Here is a 22954-nt window from a genome sequence, read left to right on the forward strand (position 1 = left end):
ATCAATCACAAATGTATTTACTACATGCAATCATAGTATTACGGCATATTTTTTTGGGACAAAATGCTTTGAAAATGTAGCGATAAATTGGGCGAAAAAGTAGTGATATTAAAATATGTTTTAGTGGCATTGCATTTCTTTCATAACAAACAGTGCTAAAATTAGAAATGAAACGTGTGTCTTCTCTTGCTTATCAATCACTTCTGGGCTCCAAAAGCTAAAAGTTAATATATTATTGATAAAACAACAACCAAAAAAGAACTATAAAAACAATTACATAAAACACCACATAAAAATGAGCATTGGTAGTAACAAAATGAAGCTATACAGTTAAATGCAATGCAGTTCTACCAGAGTATGTGAAACCAATCTGGTGCACTGGAGAGAGCAGAAGCAGTTCATACCGTATATACAGTGCAAAAAGTGCTACAGTGGTTTCAATATGCTAGCTGGTGCATTATAAATAGGCTGAAATAGAACACTATACCCACTTAATAATTATACTAAAAACATTATACAGTGTTCATATTACGACAACTTCAACAAACTTTTGTCCGATAACTGTTCATCCTATATTCCTATAATATTGATTTTACATGGGAGATACACTTCTTCTGCATTTACATATGGAATATGGATTTGAAAACAAAAGCAACAAATGGGTGGTGGTTGTAGTAGGTGAGTTGAATGCGTTTAAAACAAGAAATTATAACAGAAAGGAAACATATTTATAATTCACTCGTATGAAAAGTTAGGAATGCATATTCTTAATCGAAAAGCCACAAAAAAGTGAAAGTACTCAAAACCTCCACAGAAAAACATGAAAGAGTCCAGTGTATCATATCTAATTTTACCATCGCAGTGTACATAAGTACATGCAGTTACACAGAGTTGCCTCTGAGCTGAGATGTACCGTCTTAGAGAAGTGATTGGGCATGCACCTGAAATGATATCAGCCATTTATTGCCTCACCAGCATTCTTTCCAGTTAGCAACATACAATCTAAGCTATTCCAGTGTTTCTTGAAATATTGTCAGTGTTGGACTTTTTCCATTATCAGATACGAGAAGCCGTCAGTGTTTCTACATGTTCATTTCCAGTGGTTTGTTTACTTCTCCAGTCTTATCGCTTGTTATCCAGTGAATGTGTTGAAAAGGACGCCTACGTTTAAGGATCGGTCCTGATCATTTCTTTTTTAAGTTTAATTCTCTGCATCAACATTTTATGCAGCAATTTAATATCTGTTTTAATGCCACAGCTGAGATAGAAGCGCTGCAACAGTATGTTCCTCTCTGCGTGCAGTGTTTAGTGTGACATTGTGTGAGGAGACAGTAGACGGTCTAGTGGCTGCAGCAGTCGAACACAAAGCTCCACTGTAGAGACCTCGGGTCTGCCAGTGTTCACTACTGAGGTATATTTTCTTCGTGAGTTGCAACCATTCACCGAGGGCCTTCAGCCAAAGCCAATCATCTTCTCTCCAGTGTATACAATTATTGAACAGTGTTGTTGTTTTGTTGTTCTGTGTCCACACAGACACACACTATTACAAAACTATACACAAACATGTGTGCAGTTTCATCTACAGTGCCTTAGCCTGGACTTTAGATTTAAAAAACGTGAAATCCCCTGTAATATGCAATAATATGGCTTACATTGACTATAGAAGACATAGTGGTCAGTAATGAAGTGAGCTCTAAACTCATGGGGGTTACTTTCACGATGGCAGTGAACAGTGACACCACTCAGTTGTCAATTGACAGTGATCTAAAACATTTTCAGTGACAGAGATAAAAAAAAAGAAAAAAAGAAAGTGAAACAGTATTTGAAAATCCAGTGATCACAGCAAAAAGAGATGTCTGAATGCAAATATATGTGGAGGACTTTACAGTAGGACGTTGGTATATAGTTTGTTCTGTATTAAATCTCTTTAAAAACAATATACAAGAATGATACAAAAACCCTCTCCCACCACAACAGTGTTAAAATGGAAGGAGAAGCGTGGTGTGTTCAAAGGCACTTGGAGCAAATCGTCCTCCTCCTCCTCACACACAGATGCTCTGGATGATAAAATGGTAGTCAGAGTATGATGAGGTTTCTCCTTCAGAGGCACAACTCACTTCACTCTGTCAATGAAACACACACATGGACATAACAATTATTAATCCCAGTGCCTTTATTCAAAAAGTACACTCAATGAGATTGACTTTAAGTGAGATAAAATAAGTGTTTTCTACTTATTTCGTTGACTTTACAGCTGTTTAATTTACTCTTTTAAATTAATTATTCAGTTTACTTAATTTAGTTGAAATTGCAATTTTGCAAGTTTGATTTATTTTATAATATATGTTTAGTTGAACTAACTGTATAAAATTGACTACATCAAATAAACTAATACATTGTAATTACATATAGTGATCACCATAATCATGTTTGTAAAACAATAAGTGAAGTAAGGAGCAATGGATTCCATTGGAGGTGGAGTTTTACTCACAGACAGGGAGACACGGAAGTGGTAGGTGATGTCCTGGAAGGACAGCATAGGCACTGACCACAGGTGACGAGTCCCCTTAGAGAACAGTAGAGAGCATAAAATGAGTCATTTACAGGAAGACACCTGTGGGGAAAATATCTATACTCCTTATCCTATAGGGGCCGTTGGGGGGGTGGAGCCAGTCCAAGCTAACTTTGGGCAAGAGAAAGGTCGCCAGCATAATACAGGGCACAGATAGACAACCATCCACACTCATGGTCAATTAAGAGTCTTCAGTTAACCTCAGGCCAGGCTGCATGTCTCTGGACTGAAGCCTGAGTACCTGGTGGAAACCTACGCTGTGAGGGTACAAAATGTGAACTCCACACGATAAAGACCAAACCAAACATTGTCGCCCAAAATATTTTATTTTATAAATAATAAATCATGTTTCACATACTTAAAGGAAATCACACAAAACGACAAAATATGTTTGAATCTCTTTGGGACTCATGAATACATATATTATAATGTACCTTTGTTGATGTAGGCTGACCCCTGTAGAGCTCTGCCTCTTTGTGGTTGGGGCATAACCGGCCCTTGGTGGCCCCACATTGTTGAACCCACACGTTCTTTATGGACCTACAACAAATTGGTGATGCGTTATGTTGTGGGTCTGTTATTGCACAACAAATTTCCAATAATTTCTGGAAAGTTAACTGTAATCCTCCCTGGAAATGATTTAAAGCACTGAAACAAAGTGTTATCGTTGCTTGTATTCGGTTGGTGGTGTAATGAATACTCACGTCATGTACAAAGTAATTTGTGAAGTGGAGGAATTTCTTTTTCCGTGGAGTGATATGGTGTAGCTAAAATCAATGTAGAGGAAAACAAATGAGTATCAGCGAACATGGATCTGTATTCAAACAGTAACTAACTATTAAAACAAAACACAGACGAGGCACTGAATGGCTCGATGCATATCAAAATAATATGAATCATTTCACAGTGACGTTCACAGTCACCAGACTTTATCACAACTGAACAGCTGTGGGAGAATGAAATCAGCTCTCTCCACCATCATCACAGAGACACAACATGAGGGAACATCTTTGGAGGAGTTATGCTTGACATTTTATCTTCCTTTCATTTTTCACCAGTCTGTCCGACATCAGTGTCTATTTACCTGCAGCTCTTGGGTGTTGCACAGCTTTGCGCTGTGATCTCTTGGTTCGTTTCCACAATATGTAGACTGGTCAGAGAGGGAGCTGACCTTCCTTCTGCAAAAGCAAGAAAAGCTACCTTATGAGCCCTATGACCCACAGTACCTGTAGCATTCCTTTGTACAGTATGCAACACGCTTTGTTTGTTGCTGTCAAACAAATGGCTGTAACTGTGTTTGAATAGTGGATATTATGTGTGTGAAGAAAGTGCCATGTCTAGGCTGAGTTTGTGGATTTTACCCTTTGTGTGTAGGCTGCGCTGTCTACGTGGCACCGGCTGACCGCCGGGCAGACGGTTGGTGGACCCTGCGCTGCCCAGGTCGGTCGGTGCCGGCCTTTTGGACTTGGCGAAGTACAAAGGTGCTGAGGTGTGACTCAGGCGATTTCTGGTGTGGCCATCCTTGTCCATCGCTCTGGACTTGGCCTTCTTGCTGATAATGCCTGGTGTGGGAGCCAGGCTGCCTAAATCTAGAGAGGGAAGATGATTAGCTTGCACTGAAGCTCCTAAATAATACACATCTCATATTCACTGACGTACCTGTTGTGGATTGGTTGTTACTCAATGTCAGAACTGTGGTTGATTGGTTGTTTGGGACTGGGGTTGAACAGCAACCTGCAGGATTTGAGACAGAAACGGTTCAGATCCTTAGGAGAACATGTCTATATTCATGTTTAATCCTACAGGTCATCTCCACTCACCAGGAGCAGGAGTGCTGGACAGTGATGCACTCTTGCGTGAAGATCCCAGTGCTGCCCTGGACCTGCACCATTGGCACAGCACAGTACAACAGGTCAAGTGCATGCTTTCACTAAAAACAACGATGCACTTAAAAGTGAATGCATTTTTTGCGTGTTTGAATAAGTGACGCATGATCTCGATCCCCTTTCAGACGGGACAGAAGAAACACCCAGCTAAGCAATCAAAGATAAGGCTGAAAGAGAACAGTAGGTCAGACAGTGAGAGAAGTTGCAGGAAATAGACAGATGTCGAAAGCGTACCAGGGGCAGGCAGGTGGACAGAAAGTTACAGTGGCAGTGAAGATGGGCATCCAAGAAATGTAGAGAACACAGGAAGGGACATAGCTATGGAAAGTGAGGACAGACATCATTATTCTGAGAGGTATTAAAGAGGAAAAGTTTGATTTCTTTCTATATCAATCAGAAGTGTGTGATTTCATCCAAAGCACATACCCATCTGTGGCGTCTCCTCTGTGGTGAAGAGTCAGCACATAAAGAACAGACATGGAAATGACACTGTGGGAGACGAATAAAGATGCAATATATTATAATGTCATCTCATCATGTGCACGGATAAAACTCAGGTATGTTTTTCCTCCAGTGGTCATTCAAACACATTTATATTTCGGTCTTACCTGAAGGCCATGACAATGACCAGTGCCAGGATGGTGCCCTGCATGAATTTCTGACTGATGCAGCCCTGATCTGGAAGCGAGCTCTGCAATTTAAAAATAACAGATGGCATACATTAAAAGCTGTTAAATAAGCAGCTCTAAAACATTTAGAATACACCATCACCACAAACCTTGCTCCCAGGTGGGACCGTCTTCTTCTTGAGTGGGCCACTTCCTGTCCTGCTAAAATAGCTTCCTGATTGGCTGCACGGGCAAGAATGACAAAAGTAATAAATCACTTCTTGCAACTCCTGCAAGTCGCTCTCCGTCAACATGTAACACACGTGTTTAAGTGTAAACCTGGATCGATCGGTCCTTATTCTCACCTGACAGTGCCTCCACTCACGGTGCTCTTCATGCTGTCGAGACGACGCAGCTTCGCCAGCTTGCGACTCCAGCGCTCCAGTTCGTCTATGCGCGTCTCCAGGTTGTCCGTCAGCTTACAAAGCTCCTTCACCGCCCCCACGTTCTCCATGAAGATGCGATCCTTTGAAGTCAGAGGGAGAGGTGTCAGTGCGTCTCGAGGTAAAGTCCGTCTTTGCTGCATGTGCAGTATGTGTGTGCGTGTGAGGTCATTACCTTGTTAACAACTAACAGTTTGGGGATCATTTCTCCATTGGCGAACACTATGTCCCCCCCCTCCTTCACGGCTTCAGGCAGGATTTGCTGGACGTCTTGAGCGATCACTCCTGCAGTGGGATACAAGAAGTACTGAAGTTAAAAAGAAGCAAAAGCACGACAGCATGCTCAGATACTGGACAGGCTTTCATAATGATGCACATGGAGCTAAACACAGACCCAACATTAAGTCATTAAGATGCAAACATGGCAAACAGTGTACAAAGAGATGAGATAATGGAGCTAGACATTAACAGTTGATCACAGGTTATTCACGAGGTTGTTACCGGTCTCTGCAGTAGTCTCTATGCCCACGCTGGCAGCAAACTCTGGCTTGAACTGATAATGGACCAGCCTCATCTGAGAGATCCGTTTCAAATTGCCTGTGGTGTCGACCTACACACAGGCAGAATGACAATGACATCCATGCAGATGGCGTGAAAACACAGTGTCCATGTTGCATATGAAAATGCTCGGGTCAAGTGCAATGAAATGACAAAACTCAGAGTTAAACTGCCCAGTCAGGGAACTGTGAGGACGTGAGTCATGATGCCGAGCATATGAGGCACACAGTGACATGCTGACAGTTTGAAAACACACACACACACACACACACACACACTGAGTGTCATCCTGACCTCCTGGACATTCTCTTTGGCCCTGATGTCAGACGGGTGCACCACAGAGCCCATGACCTTCAGGTTGCCGTGGATAACGAGGGCCTCATCGGGCCTGTCGGTGTTGATGCCGACTCTCCCGTGGTGGTAGACTGAGTCTGATAGTTGTCCGCGCTGCCACAGCACCTCGTTGTCACTTTCAAACTGGCCTGGGTTCGATGCCTGATACAAAAAGTAGACGGCGCACACAAAAACCATGGTTCGGACGTTTCTAAATAAACATCTGGAAAAATTAAAATGACAAAAATATTGAAAGGAAAAGAGATATTTTTGAGAAAAGAAGATAATTTTGATGCGGGACCAATGATTTGATGTATATGATTAATAAACTGTTATTCTGATTGAGAGCAGTGTGTGGGATCTTCTTTTCCAAAGACTGAAATTACCCTTTGCCACACACCTGCATCTAAGAGAGATGGATGTGCAGATATCCAGTTAAATGAAGAAATAGTTTGACATTTTATTGTCAGGGTACATTATTATAAATATCAGAGATATTAATGTTGTGAGTTTTAGAGGGAGTGACATATTTTGTTAATTATTCATAGCCTATTTTTTTGTGGGGACACAGATTTTGTTGTTGTGTGCTAAGCTAACCAGCGGCTGGTTATTGTAACATAACATATTGATTACACAGATATGCGTCATGTCTAATGTCTAATGTGTGAAAGAATGACTTAACATTGAAGATTTTAGTCCCTGTTCAAATATACTGAAATATATTACAAATTATACAATAAATTGCTTCTGCAAGCACAATTAGCTAAAACAAAAAAGTGAGTGTGTAGCTTTCAATATCTCTGATATTTAATAATGTTAAGAAGTCAACAATATTGTCACTCCATGCTTTACACTCCTGAGATCAGTGCAGTACCTTTGCTGTCCAGCGAAAACCATGTGTCTGTAAATTTGCAGTTTAAATGTTTTGAAAATGGTAAAAAATGCTTAATATGTTGAAAAAAATCCCCAAATTCTTGAACTAAATAAATGACTTAACAACCCATTGAAATGTTTTAAGATACGTGTTATTCACAGGACGGCAACAATACTCTTTTCTTTAATAGTTTGAATTCTCCTAAGCAATCTATACTGTAATGTATAATTTTGATATTAGAAGATCGCTGATAAAAAGGCACAGAATGGAGATGTTGGGATCTACAAGATGTTTCTGAAGTGCATGGACAGTAGGTGTGTGCAGCAGACTAAGAGAAAGGTACACATGAACAAGGGATATGATTGTTGTAGGAGGCAGACAGACATGGCCAGACGTTACCCTGACGATGATCCTCTCAGACGCTTGAGCAGCCACAGTGTAGGTCTGACTGTGGGACTGAGCGTTCAGCGCCACCACCAGCATGAAATACCTGCCAGGGGGAAAATATCAGGAGTAAGTGTGATGAGTGGGGCTTTTCACAGGGGGGGTCAATAAAGTGACGGTGATGGGGTGATGACATGTGCTTCACCTCTGGTCAGGGTTTGGTTTGCCCTTCTTCCTCATGTTATTGGCTGTGGTCTCACTGAAGTGGAGCCGCCCCACTGTGACCTTTGTGACCTGCTCTGATGGCAAGGTGACGCTGTGAGAAAACACATGGCAGCAGAGACATGAATACAAAAAGATTCTCCTACAACTGCAGACTGCTTGTGGTTCAATTAAAGGACAGGCCAACACTGAAACAGCTTGTATTTGCAGCCATCTTTCCTTCTGTTCATACTGGCCATTAAAGGATATTTTTCTAAAGTGATTTCAGTCTAAGTGCTGAGGTTTGTGGATCTATTCAGATGTTTAACTAACTTTGATATGAGTCCTTAGAAGTATGAATTAGATGAATCAAGTGGATATCTTTCAAAGTTAAAGTCTCCGTGGTGCAAAATCTCCTCAATTTGCATCGATACCTCCAATGCAGCTCAACATGGAAACAAAAAGACCAAACAGTGACCTCCACTTTATTTAAAGTGTCATATTAGCTCCTGGCAAACTACTGAAAACATTACAGAACAAAACAAGGACTGGGGATTTTGCCAGCTGTAACTTTCCCAGAAGGATATGCTTCTTTTAAAGATGACAGAAATAAAGAGAAGTTTCACTGTTCACAATAGCACTTGTTGTTATCTCCACCAAGGAAATCATTTCACCCCGGTCCTTTTTTTTTTGTTTGTTTGTTAGGATTAGCATTTTCATGAATGCTGGTGGAAAGATGGAAGAGGAAATGTTGGCATAGATCTGGAAAAAGGAGCAGATCAAGAATTTTGTAATCTTTTTTGGGGGATTTAGAAGCATTTTTTACCAATTAACCAATTTCCTAAGGCATAGTTAATGGTTCACCATGAAAAGGATAAGTCATTTTTATGGGTTAGATATCTATGATTGTGTGAAACGTTATGTGGCTTGATTGAATCTAAGGGATGGTTAGGTCTTGCATTCTGCTCGGTGCCATTGTAGGTTTTTAATGGTTTCCAGTGTTCAGACTCACAGCACTGGTTTGAACGGTCTCTTGCTGCGGTCAGATTGTGACTGCTCCACACTGATGGACTGATTTATGGCCTCCACCTAGCAATGACGACAGAAATACAAAATACTGGTCACACTATAGAACTTACGAATATCTGTCATGTTATTCCTCTTGTTTTGGCTTCACTCACCTTTACCCCGTTGAGTTTGAGATAGAAGCAGTCGATGGGCTGCAGGCCATCACTGGTCTTGATGTACTTGGGGTCGCCCAGCATGCCTACGTACACTGTGACCTGGAAGTGGTTCTTCTTCTGGCAAACAAAGGCGTCGTCAGACAGGGAGAAGTTGAAACCCTTGTCTGCATCGACGCGATAGGTTGGCATCGGACTAAAGACAGGGAGAGAGATTATGGTGTGTGAATAATGGGATGTCAAACACAGATGTGTGTGGGGGGGGGGACGACTCCACTTTTTAACACAAGCTTCTCCATGTTTTTTAGGTCAAAACCCCAAAAGAGAAATTCATATAAATAGAGCATATTCAATGTACATTATAAAGAAATACATAAAAGTTGTATGAAAATGTCTCTATTTTTCTTTAGTAATGCCAGCAACCAGTGGTATAAAATACATTTTGCATCTCCGTTTGGGAGCCTTGGAAACCTCGCAGAACCCCGAAGGGCCCCTGAGCCGCTATTTCTGTGACATTACTTTATTACACAGATGACTAAGATCCTCTGAAAGACCTAAATCTAGTTTTAAAGAAATAAAAACCTCCTGTTCTTTTTTATGTAGGAGTGGTGTCCTGAAACTTTGCGATGGGCAACCAGGTGGTTTTGATAACATATCTGGAAGGTCTTGTGAGTTCATTCTAACCTCCCTCCCCACCTATACTTCTCTCTAGTTTGGCACTGCAAAAGCCCGAGTAGATGTACACTAATTCATCCCCTTACCCCCTCCTCACGTTGTCTTTCTAAGCCGAAACCCTGTGCTCGTTCACTCCCCCGCACGGCTCACCTCTGAGGAATTCTTGGACCTCTCCAACCCCGCGATTCCTTTACCACTCCCACTGTAAAACTTTGCTGAATTATCCATTCAACCAATTATAGCTGCTTTCATTACTTTCTTTTTGACTCTGTGTTCTTTCAGCTGTTTTTGTTCCAAAAATAAACACATGTGAAGATGTGCCAACGTAAATTTCAACCCACAGCTCTTTGCAGTTTGCGTCATAGAGCGGTGTCCACTTGTTCTGCAGGTGAGGTTGCCACTTGATGCACTGATAGTTTGGGTCCAGGTAGCCGTTGTCTGCATCCTGCATTAAACCTGCGACAAAAAGTTTGAAATGGTGACTTTAAAAAAAAGACCAAGGTAAAATAAGTCAACTATAACTGTTCTGAAAAACTCTTCATTATCTAAGAGCAGGTGAACGTGAGGTATAGAGGAGATGGAGGAGAGAAGAAAGATGCCTGCCTACCTGGTTCTTGCTTGATGATACCTGTGAGGATTTGGGAATTGAGGGTGCTGTTGGGAGAGTCGGAGTGCTTCCTCTTCTTGGCCTGGTGAGCAGGGATGCCACTGTGTGTGAGAAAATGGAAACACGGTCAAAAAGTTCATATTTTCCCATAATTCTCTCTGTTCCATATGAACTGGACAGCACTTCTCCCTCCTGACCTCCCTTCTTTCTACCCTCCCACCAGTATACCATCATGACTCACTCTTGCCCCTGAGGATGCTGCAGCAAGTGATGGAGCATCTGCGTCTGCTGCATGTCTCCACCTCCGCTCGTGGCCGGGCCAATGGGATACTGCGATATCATGGACTCGGGCTTGGGGTACATGTCCCGATGCATGCTCGTATAGTGGATTGGTGGCGTTGGGGTCATGTGACACATGTTTTCTGGTGTCATGGTCCTGATCATGTGAGGATCTGAAAGACACAAAAAGGACGGAGCACAAGGTTTTCATGATCTCACGCAGAGCACAGACTCTTCCTCCTCGGGATTGATCTTTCCACTTTACACAGTTTCCTCCAACCTTGCTTAAAAGCACTTTGCACTGCTTCAAACTGGAGGGCTGCCCATCAGATAACACTAATCCACACCTTTTTACTAATGGGCAAGACCAGCACAGCGGCAAGAAGTACATAATGACTTTGAATGCTGTTTTGTTCAAGTTGTGTGTTGAAACAAACCACTGGATCACTGGTCCATTCTTTGTGGAGGCACTTGAAATGAGACTTATATAAATCAAATTAAAATGACGAAATAATTTTTTAGACGATGCACAAACACAGATTAGTAAATAACAGGTAGACTGCCTTTAAATATAGATTTAAAGCCCCCCGTTCTATTAGAAGTTAATGATGAGTAACAGATATTGACTCAAGCAGAGACGTTGCAGTAACCACCTTAAGAAAAAGTGTGTGTTACTTACCATTCACCTGCTGTGGAGAGTACGGCTCTGAGCTGGAGTCTGGGGGGGACTCGGGTAGTGTCCTGAAGGGAAAAGAGAAAGCAGTAGATTTTATATCCACAATCACAATAATGTCAGACTTTCAAAACTTAAGAAAGTGTTCACATAGTACCATGCTTCAAGTTGGACATCTCTCCCTCATATATCCTTACTTATATACAGTACAATCCCATATTGTTTAAACTCCTTTGGGAGTTCGTTTTTCTAGTTCCGAGTTCTTTACACAAGCATGCGTGCGTCAGGATTTTTCTTTTGCAGGATGTAATTTGACTCTGTGTCTGTTATCAGTCTCCCTCCCCCTCTTGACCAGCTAATGCTTTATTTGTACAAATGAAGCTTAATCAAGTATTGATTGCATAATGGACCTGTAAGTAGGGTGTGAGTCTGGTTTCGCTGCAGACTCAAAAAAAGAAAAGAAATACCTTGTCATCTGTTGCAACTTTTGTCTGATTCCTTGTTAAATGTGAATCATCGATAGCAGTTCTTTAACATTCCTAAGTAGCAAGTCATGCTACATTTTCTCCGTCATGTACACCCTTCCATCTACCTCCTGGTATTGTGCTCACCCTGGAGCGTAGAGGCCCCTGTGCTCGGGCTTGAGGTGTGCCTGCTGCTGCTGCTGATGCTGTTGCTGTTGCTGTTGCTGTTGATGCTGCTGCTGCTGCTGCTGCTGCTGTCCCAGGCAGGGGTAGTTGTGTCGGAGGCCCAGGGATGGACCTGGGGGGTAGGTGTTCTGACAGTTGGGGGGCCCAGGCGGAAGGCCTCCTTGGCGTAGTGGGATAGGGGGGGTCAAACCACACACCAACCCCCCAGAGGAGGACACTCCTGCCTGGGGAGATGAGTAATTTGGTCCCGGGGCGCTGTGGACCTCTGAGAAACAGCTGGGGAGGGGGGGAAGACGAAGAAGAAGAAGAAGAAGAAGAAGAAGAAGAAGAAGAAGAAGAAGAAGAAGAAAAACAACAAGAAAAAGGGATTAGCCTTATCAGAAAAAACAAATTCCTGTGTAACGACATGATCTGATTCAGTAGGTGCATGTTGTTTTGACGTTGCTGGGTTGGTGTCCCCACTGACATGTCAGTGCTATCGTCCTCCTTGCTGATGTACTCTTCCAGGATACTGGTGTCGATGTTGGCTGGCTCCAGAGAACTGGTAATATCATGACCTGTGGTGAAGGGAGGGTCGGGAACACAGAGGAGGGAGATGGAGAGCATCTGGGAATTAGCAACGGGAATCTTTAAGCAACTCCACACACTGCCACAACATCTCCACAGTTCCAACACCTGCTTGTGTCTTTATAAATCTTTGTAAGAATAATCTAAAAACACATACTCAAATTCATAGCTCCATCTGCTTAAAGACCTTGATTACAATAAATCAAAGCATTTAACTCAGAAAGTATAATTTGCTGAGAACAGAGGGAAAATCATGTCTGACTGACTTGCAGACGATTTAAGGATTAATGTTTCAGGAGTGACAAACAGCCTAATTAAGTTAGTAGTCCACACAGCAGATCACACACATACTGATGATTCAGTGCCTCTAGCCTCTAGGACTGGAATTGCTCAAGTTGATGGTTCCCACGTTGTACCTCAGTAACCATTTCCCCATTGCTGTGTCCCCCAGAGATTGAAAGTAAAGGAACCACATCACAATTACTAAATTGTGATAATATATTTAGGAACATATATGAAAATGACCCCAGGGTCACTTTCACCCTTTGATAGCCAAAGCCTCACAAATCCCAAACACATGACCCCACTTAATCTTTAAAACACCAACATGTAGTACAAGCACTTGCCTCTGCATATATTATGAAAAGAGTAAATCACTTTATGTAAACCAGCGGCACACAGAACGCTCAGCTCCAATGTTACGACAGAAAGTGATGAAACTTCTTCAAAGCTGTCACCGGTCCAAACTGTGGACGCTGGGGATGGAGTGAGTGTGTGAGAGAAGAAGAGAGGAGAGGGGGAGCAGGATGGAGGGTGTGAAGGAGCGGGTGTAAAGTCTGTGGGCAGGCGAACCCCAGTCTTTCTCTCTCCCTCTCTCACACACACACACACAGACATAGACACACACACACACACACACACGCTTTCTCTGATAGATTAAGCAGCTACTCAGCGGGGAATGCAAAGAATTTTTGTGTTAGCATTAGAAAAAAAGTCTCTTTTCCCTCCTTTTGTGTTTGTAATGATGCTTTGCTTTTCATCAGAAACCCCAAATAACCTTAATGGTTTTTAAGTGTTGTTGTCACAGTTCCTGTCCACACATTGCTACCATTTACCGGAAACGATCGAAAGGATTTTATCATCGTATGAATCAAGTTCTTTGTTTAAGCCGAGCCCAGAGTTCACAGTCTACAGCAGCACACACAACAACGTCTTTCGACCATTAATCAATAAATCCACAAAACAATCCACTTCTCTCTAACCAGTCACGTTTACATCAACTCCCCGTGTAACATTCAACATTGTAAACCCTCACATAACCTTGTTTTTCTAATAAAAACATCATGTTTACACTGATTGGCTTTCGTTGCCGGAGAGATGCAGATGGTTAATGTCTCTTGATACGTGCCAATGTGAGGGGAGAAAAGCAGGATGGTTCCCTAAAATAGGATCCAGATGTGCACCCCACCCAAAAAGGCAGTAAATTTAAGCTGGCAGGCCTGATAACGAGAAATGGAGAGATGGAAGGGGAGGGTAGGGTACATAGATGGAGACTGAAGAGAGTGCAAGAGAGAGAGAGAACCCAAGTTTGATGTCCAGGGATGAAAATGATAGAGGGAAAAGAAGCTAAAAGGAAAACAGGGCTGAAGTGAAGACAAACTCTGTGTCCAAGAGATGTCCAACAGGCGAGTTTGAGTCATGAGGTGGATGTTATAAGAGGCAGGTTGAAAATCAAGTCCTCTACCAGGACTGAGTTGTATCCTTTTTTCCAGTATTTTTAAAGTCAACTCCTGTATACATGTTCACTCAGGACAATCCTGTGGGATAAACATGTGTAAACTTTACAGGCATCAACACAAAATGAAAACATAGCTAAACTCCCTCCGAAGCTTACTATCAGACTGAGCACTGAAAAGTTGTGATTCTGGTAAATACATTGACTTGTCTTGTCATAAGTATAGTTGCAGGAAAAAGCAGATATAAAATGAAGAAAAAAATTCACATTAAGTAATTGCTTGCACATTTAAACATTTAGGGCATGGCATGTTTCAGATGCTAATTTTACACCTTTCAATAATTCAGGCTTTTACCTAGCATCCATCCATCTTGTCCCCCTGCCTGCAGCTCAGTGTACTGGGTCATTTGGGCGTTCAGTTACGTTTAATTTATCTTAGCAAATTCTAACACAACCGCTGAAGAACAAAGCCATGTTAAGTGACTTGTTCACTGTGTGGAGGCTGAGGTAACAAAGCTACCAGAAAGCAATCAGAACTAAGTACACTTTGCTGGTAACACAAAATCACAGAGAACACAACTATTTAAAGTCAAACTCTGTATTGAAAAAAGACACAAACAATTTTTTGTCTAAAAACTGGATTCTGTTACTCAAATAGTATGGTCACCACACCACACACTCTCTGTCTTAGGCGTCCGGTAACTTTGCAGTTGATGAACATCTGTAATAATATGTGTTTGTCGCCTCTTCTCCACCTCTGTAATAATCTTCTCACACGAGTGCTGCCATGCCTCATCTGAGTTAAGGTGAGTTATGGCTAATTCTGTCATTAACTGTTATTCTTGTGTGGCTGGAGAAGAATAGAAAGATAAATTATTCCACGACAAACCCCTCGGTCAAGTTTAACTTGCTGTGAACTGGATGTGTAAATTTCGCTGCCCTCTATGTGTCTCTCCATCCAGCTGTGCTCAACAAGAAACAGTGAAATGATTGTCAGTCCAACTTCGATACAGACCGGCCTTTTCAGAGATTAGGGGCTGAGAGCGGTGTGTGTGTGTGTGCATGTAAGCATCCGCGTGCATGTGAGTGCGTATACTTGTTTGTGTGTGTATGAATGCGTATGTTTGTGTGTGTTAAGCCACCATTTCAATGCCTGAGTTGTCAGCGCAGAAATAATCTAAAATGAACACAAACAGAGGGCTGAGTGTGTGAGTGGCCATTAAACATGGTTTGACTGTACAGCTTTTCCTCTTCTTTCCATGTTAATTCAAATAATGAGACATATACTGTAATTGTCTCATGTTAAAGTTTAAACACATATTAAATTGACAAAATATTGTTATTAAGGCCACTGACAGTCCACAGACAAGCTACATTAAAAACATAAAACCTGAACAAAACTTCTGAATTGGACATTTTCACAGATATTTGCCTCTAAAGGAGATTCGTAAGTTTTCACGTGTGCGTTAATGATTAAACAGCGACTAAGGAGGAACAAAGTCCATGTGATTATCAAACAATTAGACCAGAGTGAACTTGTCCGCACACCCACAACACATACACACACACACTGTGGATATATTTTCTGAGAGGAAAATAGAATTACAAACTGAAATCAGCTCTAAACATAACATAAAACTCTGTAGAATCATTTAATGACAGAGATTTGATAGTAAATGAATCCGTCTATGTCCTGAAACTTGATGCACTTTGATCTTAATCGCGCTCTCTATTTAACCGATTATCTCTGTAGTATTTTGGCACAAACTCTGATACAACAGCCCCCAAAAATAACTTCACTGTCGGTTTAACCAATACAAAGACGCACAATGTAAGATCTGGTCTATAGTAATTGCTCGGCAGTCTAGGAACACATGAATATCGTGTGTCCACGGTTTACATTTAAACACAGATATACCACAAATAGACACAAAGGGTTCATCAAAAAAGTCTACAGAGGAAAGTATCGTAGAGGTCGAACACAGGCTGAGAGTCACAGACCTTCTCCATTTGTTTACTGGTAGAAGAGTGCAGAGCATTGCTACGACACTATGAACTAATGAATCACATCTATAGAGAAGCGGAGCAGACAGAGCGGCAGAGTACCTGCGCGTAGCCAAAGCATGTTGACGTCCTTGAGATGAAAGCACCTGAAACAGAAGATGAGAAGAACAAAATTCCTCTAAATTGTTCACATGTTTCTCTGCTCGGGGCTGAAAGACTTTCTTCTGCAGACCTGAGAGCCTCAGATCAGAGTGGCAAGAGATTGTGTGTGTGTGTCTGCGCGTGCATGCCTATGTGCAAATGCATATTGTGTATGCATGCGTGCGTGTGTGTGAGTGACAAAGGCTGAGAGAGCGTTATAATGAGGATTATTCCCCAGTCATGAGAAAGAGCTGTACCAGGCTACCACACACAGCCCTTGTCGCACACTGGTTGCACCGGTGGACCTGGCTCAGGAGATTACAGGGTGAGGAGGCTGGGACGGGGACAAGGAGCCAGGCTGGAAAAAAACGAAATTAAAAACTGCAAATGTGAGGTCGAGTGTGAGGGCCTGCGCTGGAAAGAATGATAGAGCATCTATGTAGAGAGGTTAGAAGATAATGAGGAAAGAATGGAGGAGGAAGGGAAAGAAGATGGCGATGCAGTGGAGGAACTCGAATGGCAGACTTCTGCCGAGGTCCTCTTAAATTCTATTTATTTGTAGAAATCCGTCCCTTAAATAGGCCTGATTTTTTTTTCATCGAGATCCAGTTAATCGTTCCCTGGGAAACCAGTGAAAATCTCGTGCCCTATGTCACAATGTTGAAAGTGTAAAAAAATAAATCCTAAATCTGCCTCCTGATCCGTATCCGTACCTACATTCAAAGGGTTCTTCCCCGACCCATACCACATCCTCCCACCAAGTTTTGTGGTAATCTGTGAAGTAGTTTTTGTATCTTGCTCTCAAACCAACAATCAAACCAAAATAAGGACAGGGGATAACCTCCCTGGCAGTGGTCAGAATACAAATAAGAAGGTGTAAAAGGGCAGAATTCTAACTTGAGAACAAGAGTAAACCATATTTTGATCACCTGTTTAATTTCAGCATCTACGGCTGCGCTTGATATATACAAAGATATGTGTAGCAATGACTGATACAGAAAAACATCCTGTAACACTCTGCACTTTTTCACGCCAACCTCTCTTTAGATCATTGCCCACAAACGTGAATACAAACAGCGATCAGTCCCACAGGGTCCAGTTCTCTCATAAACAACATCTACTGGCTGCAGATTACTGAGCTGGCAGTCCACACTGATGGGAGTTAGGCACGGCCATGAAAAACTTAAAACGCACTCGTAAGCACTGTAAGCCTCGCTGCTCAAAAACAATATATTTCTCTCACCGCAATCCACCGACCGTTACGATTCGTTAACCCCGCAGATCAGAGCAACCAGTCCAGATTTACAACCGCTGTGGGAGTACAGTGGCACTTCACTGGAATCTTGATATAGTATCATGGGTAATGAGTTGTTCGCCCTTCCAGAGGCAAAAGTGACGTAAGAACGTGATTATTTGACCAAAGACATAGGGTGAGGAGGTGAATGTGCCTGAAGTTTTATTTCTGGCAGATACGGTTCGATGGTCTTGATAATCAACGCAAGGTAATGGCTCTGTCTGTTGGTTGAGCCAAAAGTTTTATAAAATATCTCAACAATTCCCTAGTGGGTCCGTTCGTAGTTGGCGTGAATCTCAATGACGTCAATTTTCAGGAAATGTAACTATTTTAATAATCATTTGGACATTTGGACATTTTATGCACCAAACAATGAATTAAGAGGATAAAAAGCAGTTGAATTGAGAATGAAAAGTGAGTTTCAGCTCAAAGTCCAACCTCACAGAACGACTAGTATGACTGTCGACTCTTGTTATATATACGTAGACAATACACACTAATGTCTGCTGGACCCACATTTGCTACAGTGGCATTTGTCTCCATTGAATTCTTCTCATTCGTTTTTCAAAATATCATACGTGAATGTTTCAGTTCCAGTGTATTTTGCCTGTAGGACAAGCTGGAAGTGTGAGCTGTGGGTTATGGTCATATCAAGTGTTTGGTTGTGTTAGAATTAGGCATTGGATGGAACAACACAACACAACAGCAGTAAACGTGATGATCCTTTGTCCTCTCAGAGCATGAGACAACCGTTCGGTGTCCAAAGTGAGTCAGAGCGGGGAAGGTCAAGTTTTGAGGGGGTTGGTGGTTGAGTTGGGTTTCTCTCAACAGGCCCGACTCCCTCCACCCGCCCAGAGTCTGCACTATCTCACCTCCTCACCCCGTCTGCTCACTGTCACTCTAATGGAGTCAGAAAGAGGGAGAGCCCGGGGAACGGCAAATACCCGAGGAGACACACCGCTCTCACCTCATTGTGTTTTAACAGCCACCACAGGAATGTACACCATGCATTAGTGTGAATGTATACATATTTCAGTAATCCTATTAAATCACTGTTTACCGCGGCCAAAATCCTTTATAGTGCTGTCGGCATATGTGTTTAATGTGTCTCTTTCGGGTAAAGGGTGAGTAAACATGAAGATTTACGGACTAATTTACCAATATATAAAATTCAAGACTTTTTGGTTTTTGACGCCAATGCAAATTAAAAGTTGGTTGCCTAAAGACCTGAATGATTCATCTGAGAAAGATAAAATGACTATGAGGAGTTTTATACCAGAAAATAGTTGAATCGGAAAATAGTCATCGAAGGCCGCACCTACTGTGTAATTTTAATGGACAAGTTGACATTTCAGTGCGAGAGCGGCTGAAACAAAGCCAAAGTAAGAACATCTCTCCAACTCCCAAAAGCAAGAATGTAAACACACTAAATTCCTGTCAGAGTGGCAGGGAACCTCTGACAGTCATGGATGGCTGTGTATATTCAAGTCAACACTCTGTGTATACTATAATAGAGTGTAAACTGGTATCCATAAACCACACTGTGTGTTTTTATGCACGCTTGACTCCTCCTGAAACACTTGACACTTGATTGTGGTGTATTTGACATGCTATATGGAATTTACAACAAGGATATGATAGATGGAATAAAGTTCACAAAGTTAGATTTATTCCTATCATCAAAGCAATTAACTTAATTTAGTCCAGACATTTAAGTCGTCAACCAGAACTCATAGGAACTAAAGAGGTTAGTAAATTATCAATATGATTCAGATAAAAACACACAAACTCTCATGTATGTGCAAAAAACTAAAACCTCACTGTTTTAAAGACACAATATAAAATGCTGCATCTGGATTTGGATGTTTCTTGAAGCACAAACAAAATGTTCTACTTTTCTGAACTGACTTTCTCTGGGTTTGTTTCCCTTTGGATCGTCAACACCACACCACTGGTTCAGATCCCATTGCGCAAGTCTGCATTTCACGCACACACTGTGCCACAGGACCCTTGCAAAACACACCATTTATCTTGACTTAAATTCCTACACCCTTTCCAACCCTCAACCCCACCTCCTCCACCTCGTTTTTTTTTCTCCCTCTCTCAGGATTCCCTGTTTAATGTGATCTGTTACCCATCACCAGCACTTTTGCTCCCAGCACCAGTAAACCCTCCTGACTTTGCTGGCATTTTTAACTTGTCTTGTTATGATGACCAGTCTGCAGAGAAAACTTTGAAACATGATGCACAAAAATGTTCAAGTTAACTTTCATCAAAAAGCCACATGATTCATGCCAATAGAATCTGATCTCAGTGAAGTTAACCACCTGTCATGTGTGCCTGCAACAGATTAAGCTTAAACCAAACCACATCGAGGTTTAACTCAACTGGAGCTGAGACTTTCATTACATTTTTGTGTCATTATTATTTTTTTTTCCACAAGCCTAAATTGTTCTGAAAACAACCAAACGGATCATCTGAGTGAGATGACACCACCCTGTATTAAACCACACATATGTTGCTTTAATAATATCAATACTTAGTGAAATCTTACCTTCAAAGAACCTCTGTAACGCTTCTGATTCATCTACCACGTCCATCCTAGCGGGTCCCACATAAAAAATCCATTAAAGTCTCCCGTCGTCCGAACCAAACCAATTCGGATCAGGGAAAACTCTTCACACGTACATCACTGAATCCGGATTCTAATGGTCGGGACTTTTCTCGTTGTGGTTCAAACGGGAACCCACCGCTTCAAGGAAAGCGTCTTCTTCTTCTCTTCTCCTGCTCAGCAGCTTGGCGCTGGATTCACGTCCGTTAGGGCCAAACGCTCCCAGTGTAGCTGCGCACACCTCAACTCTCAAACTTCAAGTCTCCGTGAGACGCGTTTTAATCAAAGCGACAAGAAAAATCTACACGAGAACGGTGTCAGAGCATTTCCCTTCAGGCGCACCTTCACTTCAGCTCCTGCAAGCTGCATAATAAGCTGAGGGTTCCTAACAGAAGAAGTTCCATCTAGCGGAGGGACACTGCGTTAAATCGACTGGAAAAGTATCAGGTTTAAGAAAAGTGTGCGTAAAAAGTTGTTAACAGTTGCTTCCCGGGGCTGAGGAGTAGTTTCTCTTCCTCCTCTGCTTCTCTCTCTCTCTCTCTCTCTCTTTCTCTCTCTCTCTGAGTCGGAGGAGAGGGGCTGAGGCAGGTGAGGGATGTGCGCCAGGCTGCTGCACTGAACCACTCTGCTGGATGAGGACGCACAGTGACGGTATATTCAACATGTAAAGTTTGTATTTATTATCTTTTACTGTACGTGGTATATTCTATTGTAAATACAATGTAGATACTGATACAATTTTATTGTACTGTATTAAACACAGTAACCATATTTTTCCAATCAATCCTGAAGCTCTTTTCTTCTATAAGAGTGGCATTGATTGATTGAGTCCATATTTTCCACAATCAGTTTATCATTACAGTGATTTCTCAGACAAACATGCAAATCTTTTTCCATTTTCCAGTTTCGTAATAGTTGATTTAATGTGCTTCCAATTTTTACTATATGTCCTTCCAGCCACATCTGTAAAACATACAGTGTTTCTCAGGACCTACGAGTACATGTAAATACAATTAAAATTCATTAGTAATAATACACACTTAATGATCATAAAGTGCAATCAATAGCCGGAGTTAAAATAATTTGAATAATTGTAAAAGGTAGGTTACTATTGTTTAACACTAAAGGTATCTTGTTTTGAGATAATTACAAAGTCTTGGTCTTAGCAGCCTGTGCGAAGAAACTGTTGCAAACTCTGGCTGTTTTATTATTTGTAATTAAATAAATAAAAAAAAAAAATGAATTATATTATTTTGAGTCACTTAGTGTTAACACTATGCAGTCATGATCGGCTATTCCTTAGCCTAACCTTTTACACAGTGATCCAATAGGCTTATTTTAAGTAAAGCTTTGTTAAATATGATGTTTCTTTTACTTAAGTCTGGAAACTTTAGTTTTTCTAAACTATGACTGTTTTAATCATGTGAAGAGATCAGATAAATCAACGTCACCTAGGGCTCTGGAAAGCGATCTTAGAGTTTTCTACTTTTCAATAAAATGATGAACTATTGCAGTCATTCTTTAAGCCAATGTTTATATCTAGTAAGTAAGTAGTACATGTTATCAGTGAAATGTTCATGCTCTGAAACACCACTGCATTTTTCAAACATGAGCTTTAGGCTGAGATTCTTTGTCTTTCCATCTGGGGAGCACAGATGTGAGAATGTTGTGGTTCCCCTGGTTTCTCATCTTTTCCTCTTAGACAGTTTTATGCTGAGTTTTCACCTGATCCCGTCAGAGTTAGGATATTTGTTGAACTGACTGAAGAGCTCTCAGAGTCAAATCTAATGAGATTCACTTGACTTGTGTGTAACTGAATGAAAACACTAGATTTAGGAGAGGATGCATTTAAGTTCAACAGTTGGGATGTTCCATTTTTTTAACACGAACATTTCCTCTTTCCCGCCTCCACTAAATACATTTGTGAAACAAAATAAAATACAGTAAAATTTAAAATAACTTTTTAATATATAGTTCCTTTATCTCAGACAGCCATACAGCAACAGGAGTGGTTTGTGTCAAGGCTTCCCAGAAGGGAGGATTTGAGGGAATGATCCATTTCTCTCAACCTTATCAGCTGCATCCCCCCCCCCCCCTTATAACAATGCCACTGTGTGCAGCCCCCGCTGCACTGGACACCCCCCCCCCTCCCCCACACCCCTCACCCACATGTGAGATGCTGTTGTGTTGTCTTGTCCCCCCCACAGCTGGAGCATCTCCCTCTGCACCCCTCCACCCCTCAGCTTTTCCTCCATTCAACCCAAACAACGCCACCGTTCTTTCGGCCACACTATGCAGATTGTTTCAGAGGACAAGCAAGAAAGAGAAACAGATAGAGGCTGCGGGGGACAATGAAACAGCTGGCTACGTTAAAGCAGTTCATTTTGGTATTCTGTATTTCTTATCTCATGTCGCTCGGTGACTGCATGTGCATGAGTGTGTAGCGTGTGCTTGTGATCATGCACATTGAGAGAATACACACAGTGAGGCTCCATATGTTTAGAGTCACTTTCTATTTGGGGACAAAATGCAGTCATCATTGTGAAACATTGTTTTATTGCACTAGTGTCACATCATGACCACTTCCCATAAGATCCATTATTTAAAGCTGCATTGACAGATTTTTCTTTTACAACCAACATATACACATATTGGTCTATTGGCAAATTCAGAAAGAC

The 22954-nt window shown here is 41.6% G+C and overlaps 1 protein-coding gene across 3 annotated transcripts; it reads right to left on the minus strand.

The window, feature by feature from the left end:
* myrf (myelin regulatory factor) lies at window positions 1–20763 on the minus strand. Of its 3 annotated transcripts, none has more exons than XM_062390671.1 (27): window positions 20220–20763; window positions 12391–12481; window positions 11886–12200; window positions 11281–11342; window positions 10564–10774; window positions 10323–10423; window positions 10057–10171; window positions 9041–9236; window positions 8872–8948; window positions 7864–7974; window positions 7674–7764; window positions 6362–6562; window positions 6011–6119; window positions 5685–5794; window positions 5432–5592; window positions 5237–5309; window positions 5067–5149; window positions 4885–4947; window positions 4693–4776; window positions 4393–4454; window positions 4232–4306; window positions 3934–4161; window positions 3657–3750; window positions 3277–3339; window positions 3007–3112; window positions 2492–2566; window positions 1–2123 (listed from the first exon to the last, which is right to left on the minus strand). In XM_062390671.1, exons 1-27 carry the CDS (start codon window positions 20263–20265, stop codon window positions 2043–2045), a joined length of 3084 nt encoding a protein of 1027 aa, XP_062246655.1. In that variant the 5' UTR covers window positions 20266–20763; the 3' UTR covers window positions 1–2042. The 3 variants fall into 3 exon arrangements, with proteins under 3 accessions (XP_062246655.1, XP_062246654.1, XP_062246656.1); XM_062390670.1 differs by having other exon boundaries at window positions 7659–7764; XM_062390672.1 differs by lacking the exon at window positions 4693–4776 and having other exon boundaries at window positions 7659–7764.
* Window positions 20764–22954: the final 2191 nt, after the last annotated feature.

Source organism: Platichthys flesus, chromosome 6 (genome assembly GCF_949316205.1).
Source record: "Platichthys flesus chromosome 6, fPlaFle2.1, whole genome shotgun sequence".
NCBI classification, from domain to species: domain Eukaryota; kingdom Metazoa; phylum Chordata; class Actinopteri; order Pleuronectiformes; family Pleuronectidae; genus Platichthys; species Platichthys flesus.

Excerpts from the sequence above, each read along its gene's own strand:
- myrf (XM_062390670.1), bottom strand. The coding sequence starts at position 20,265 with ATGGACGTGGTAGATGAATCAGAAGCGTTACAGAGGTTCTTTGAAG. Across the intron at positions 6,563-7,658 it reads TCAGGGTAACGTCTGGCCAT|GCATCGAACCCAGGCCAGTT; the intron begins GTCTGTCTGCCT and ends TTTTTGTATCAG. Across the intron at positions 4,162-4,231 it reads TAACAACCAATCCACAACAG|ATTTAGGCAGCCTGGCTCCC; the intron begins GTACGTCAGTGA and ends TTCCCTCTCTAG.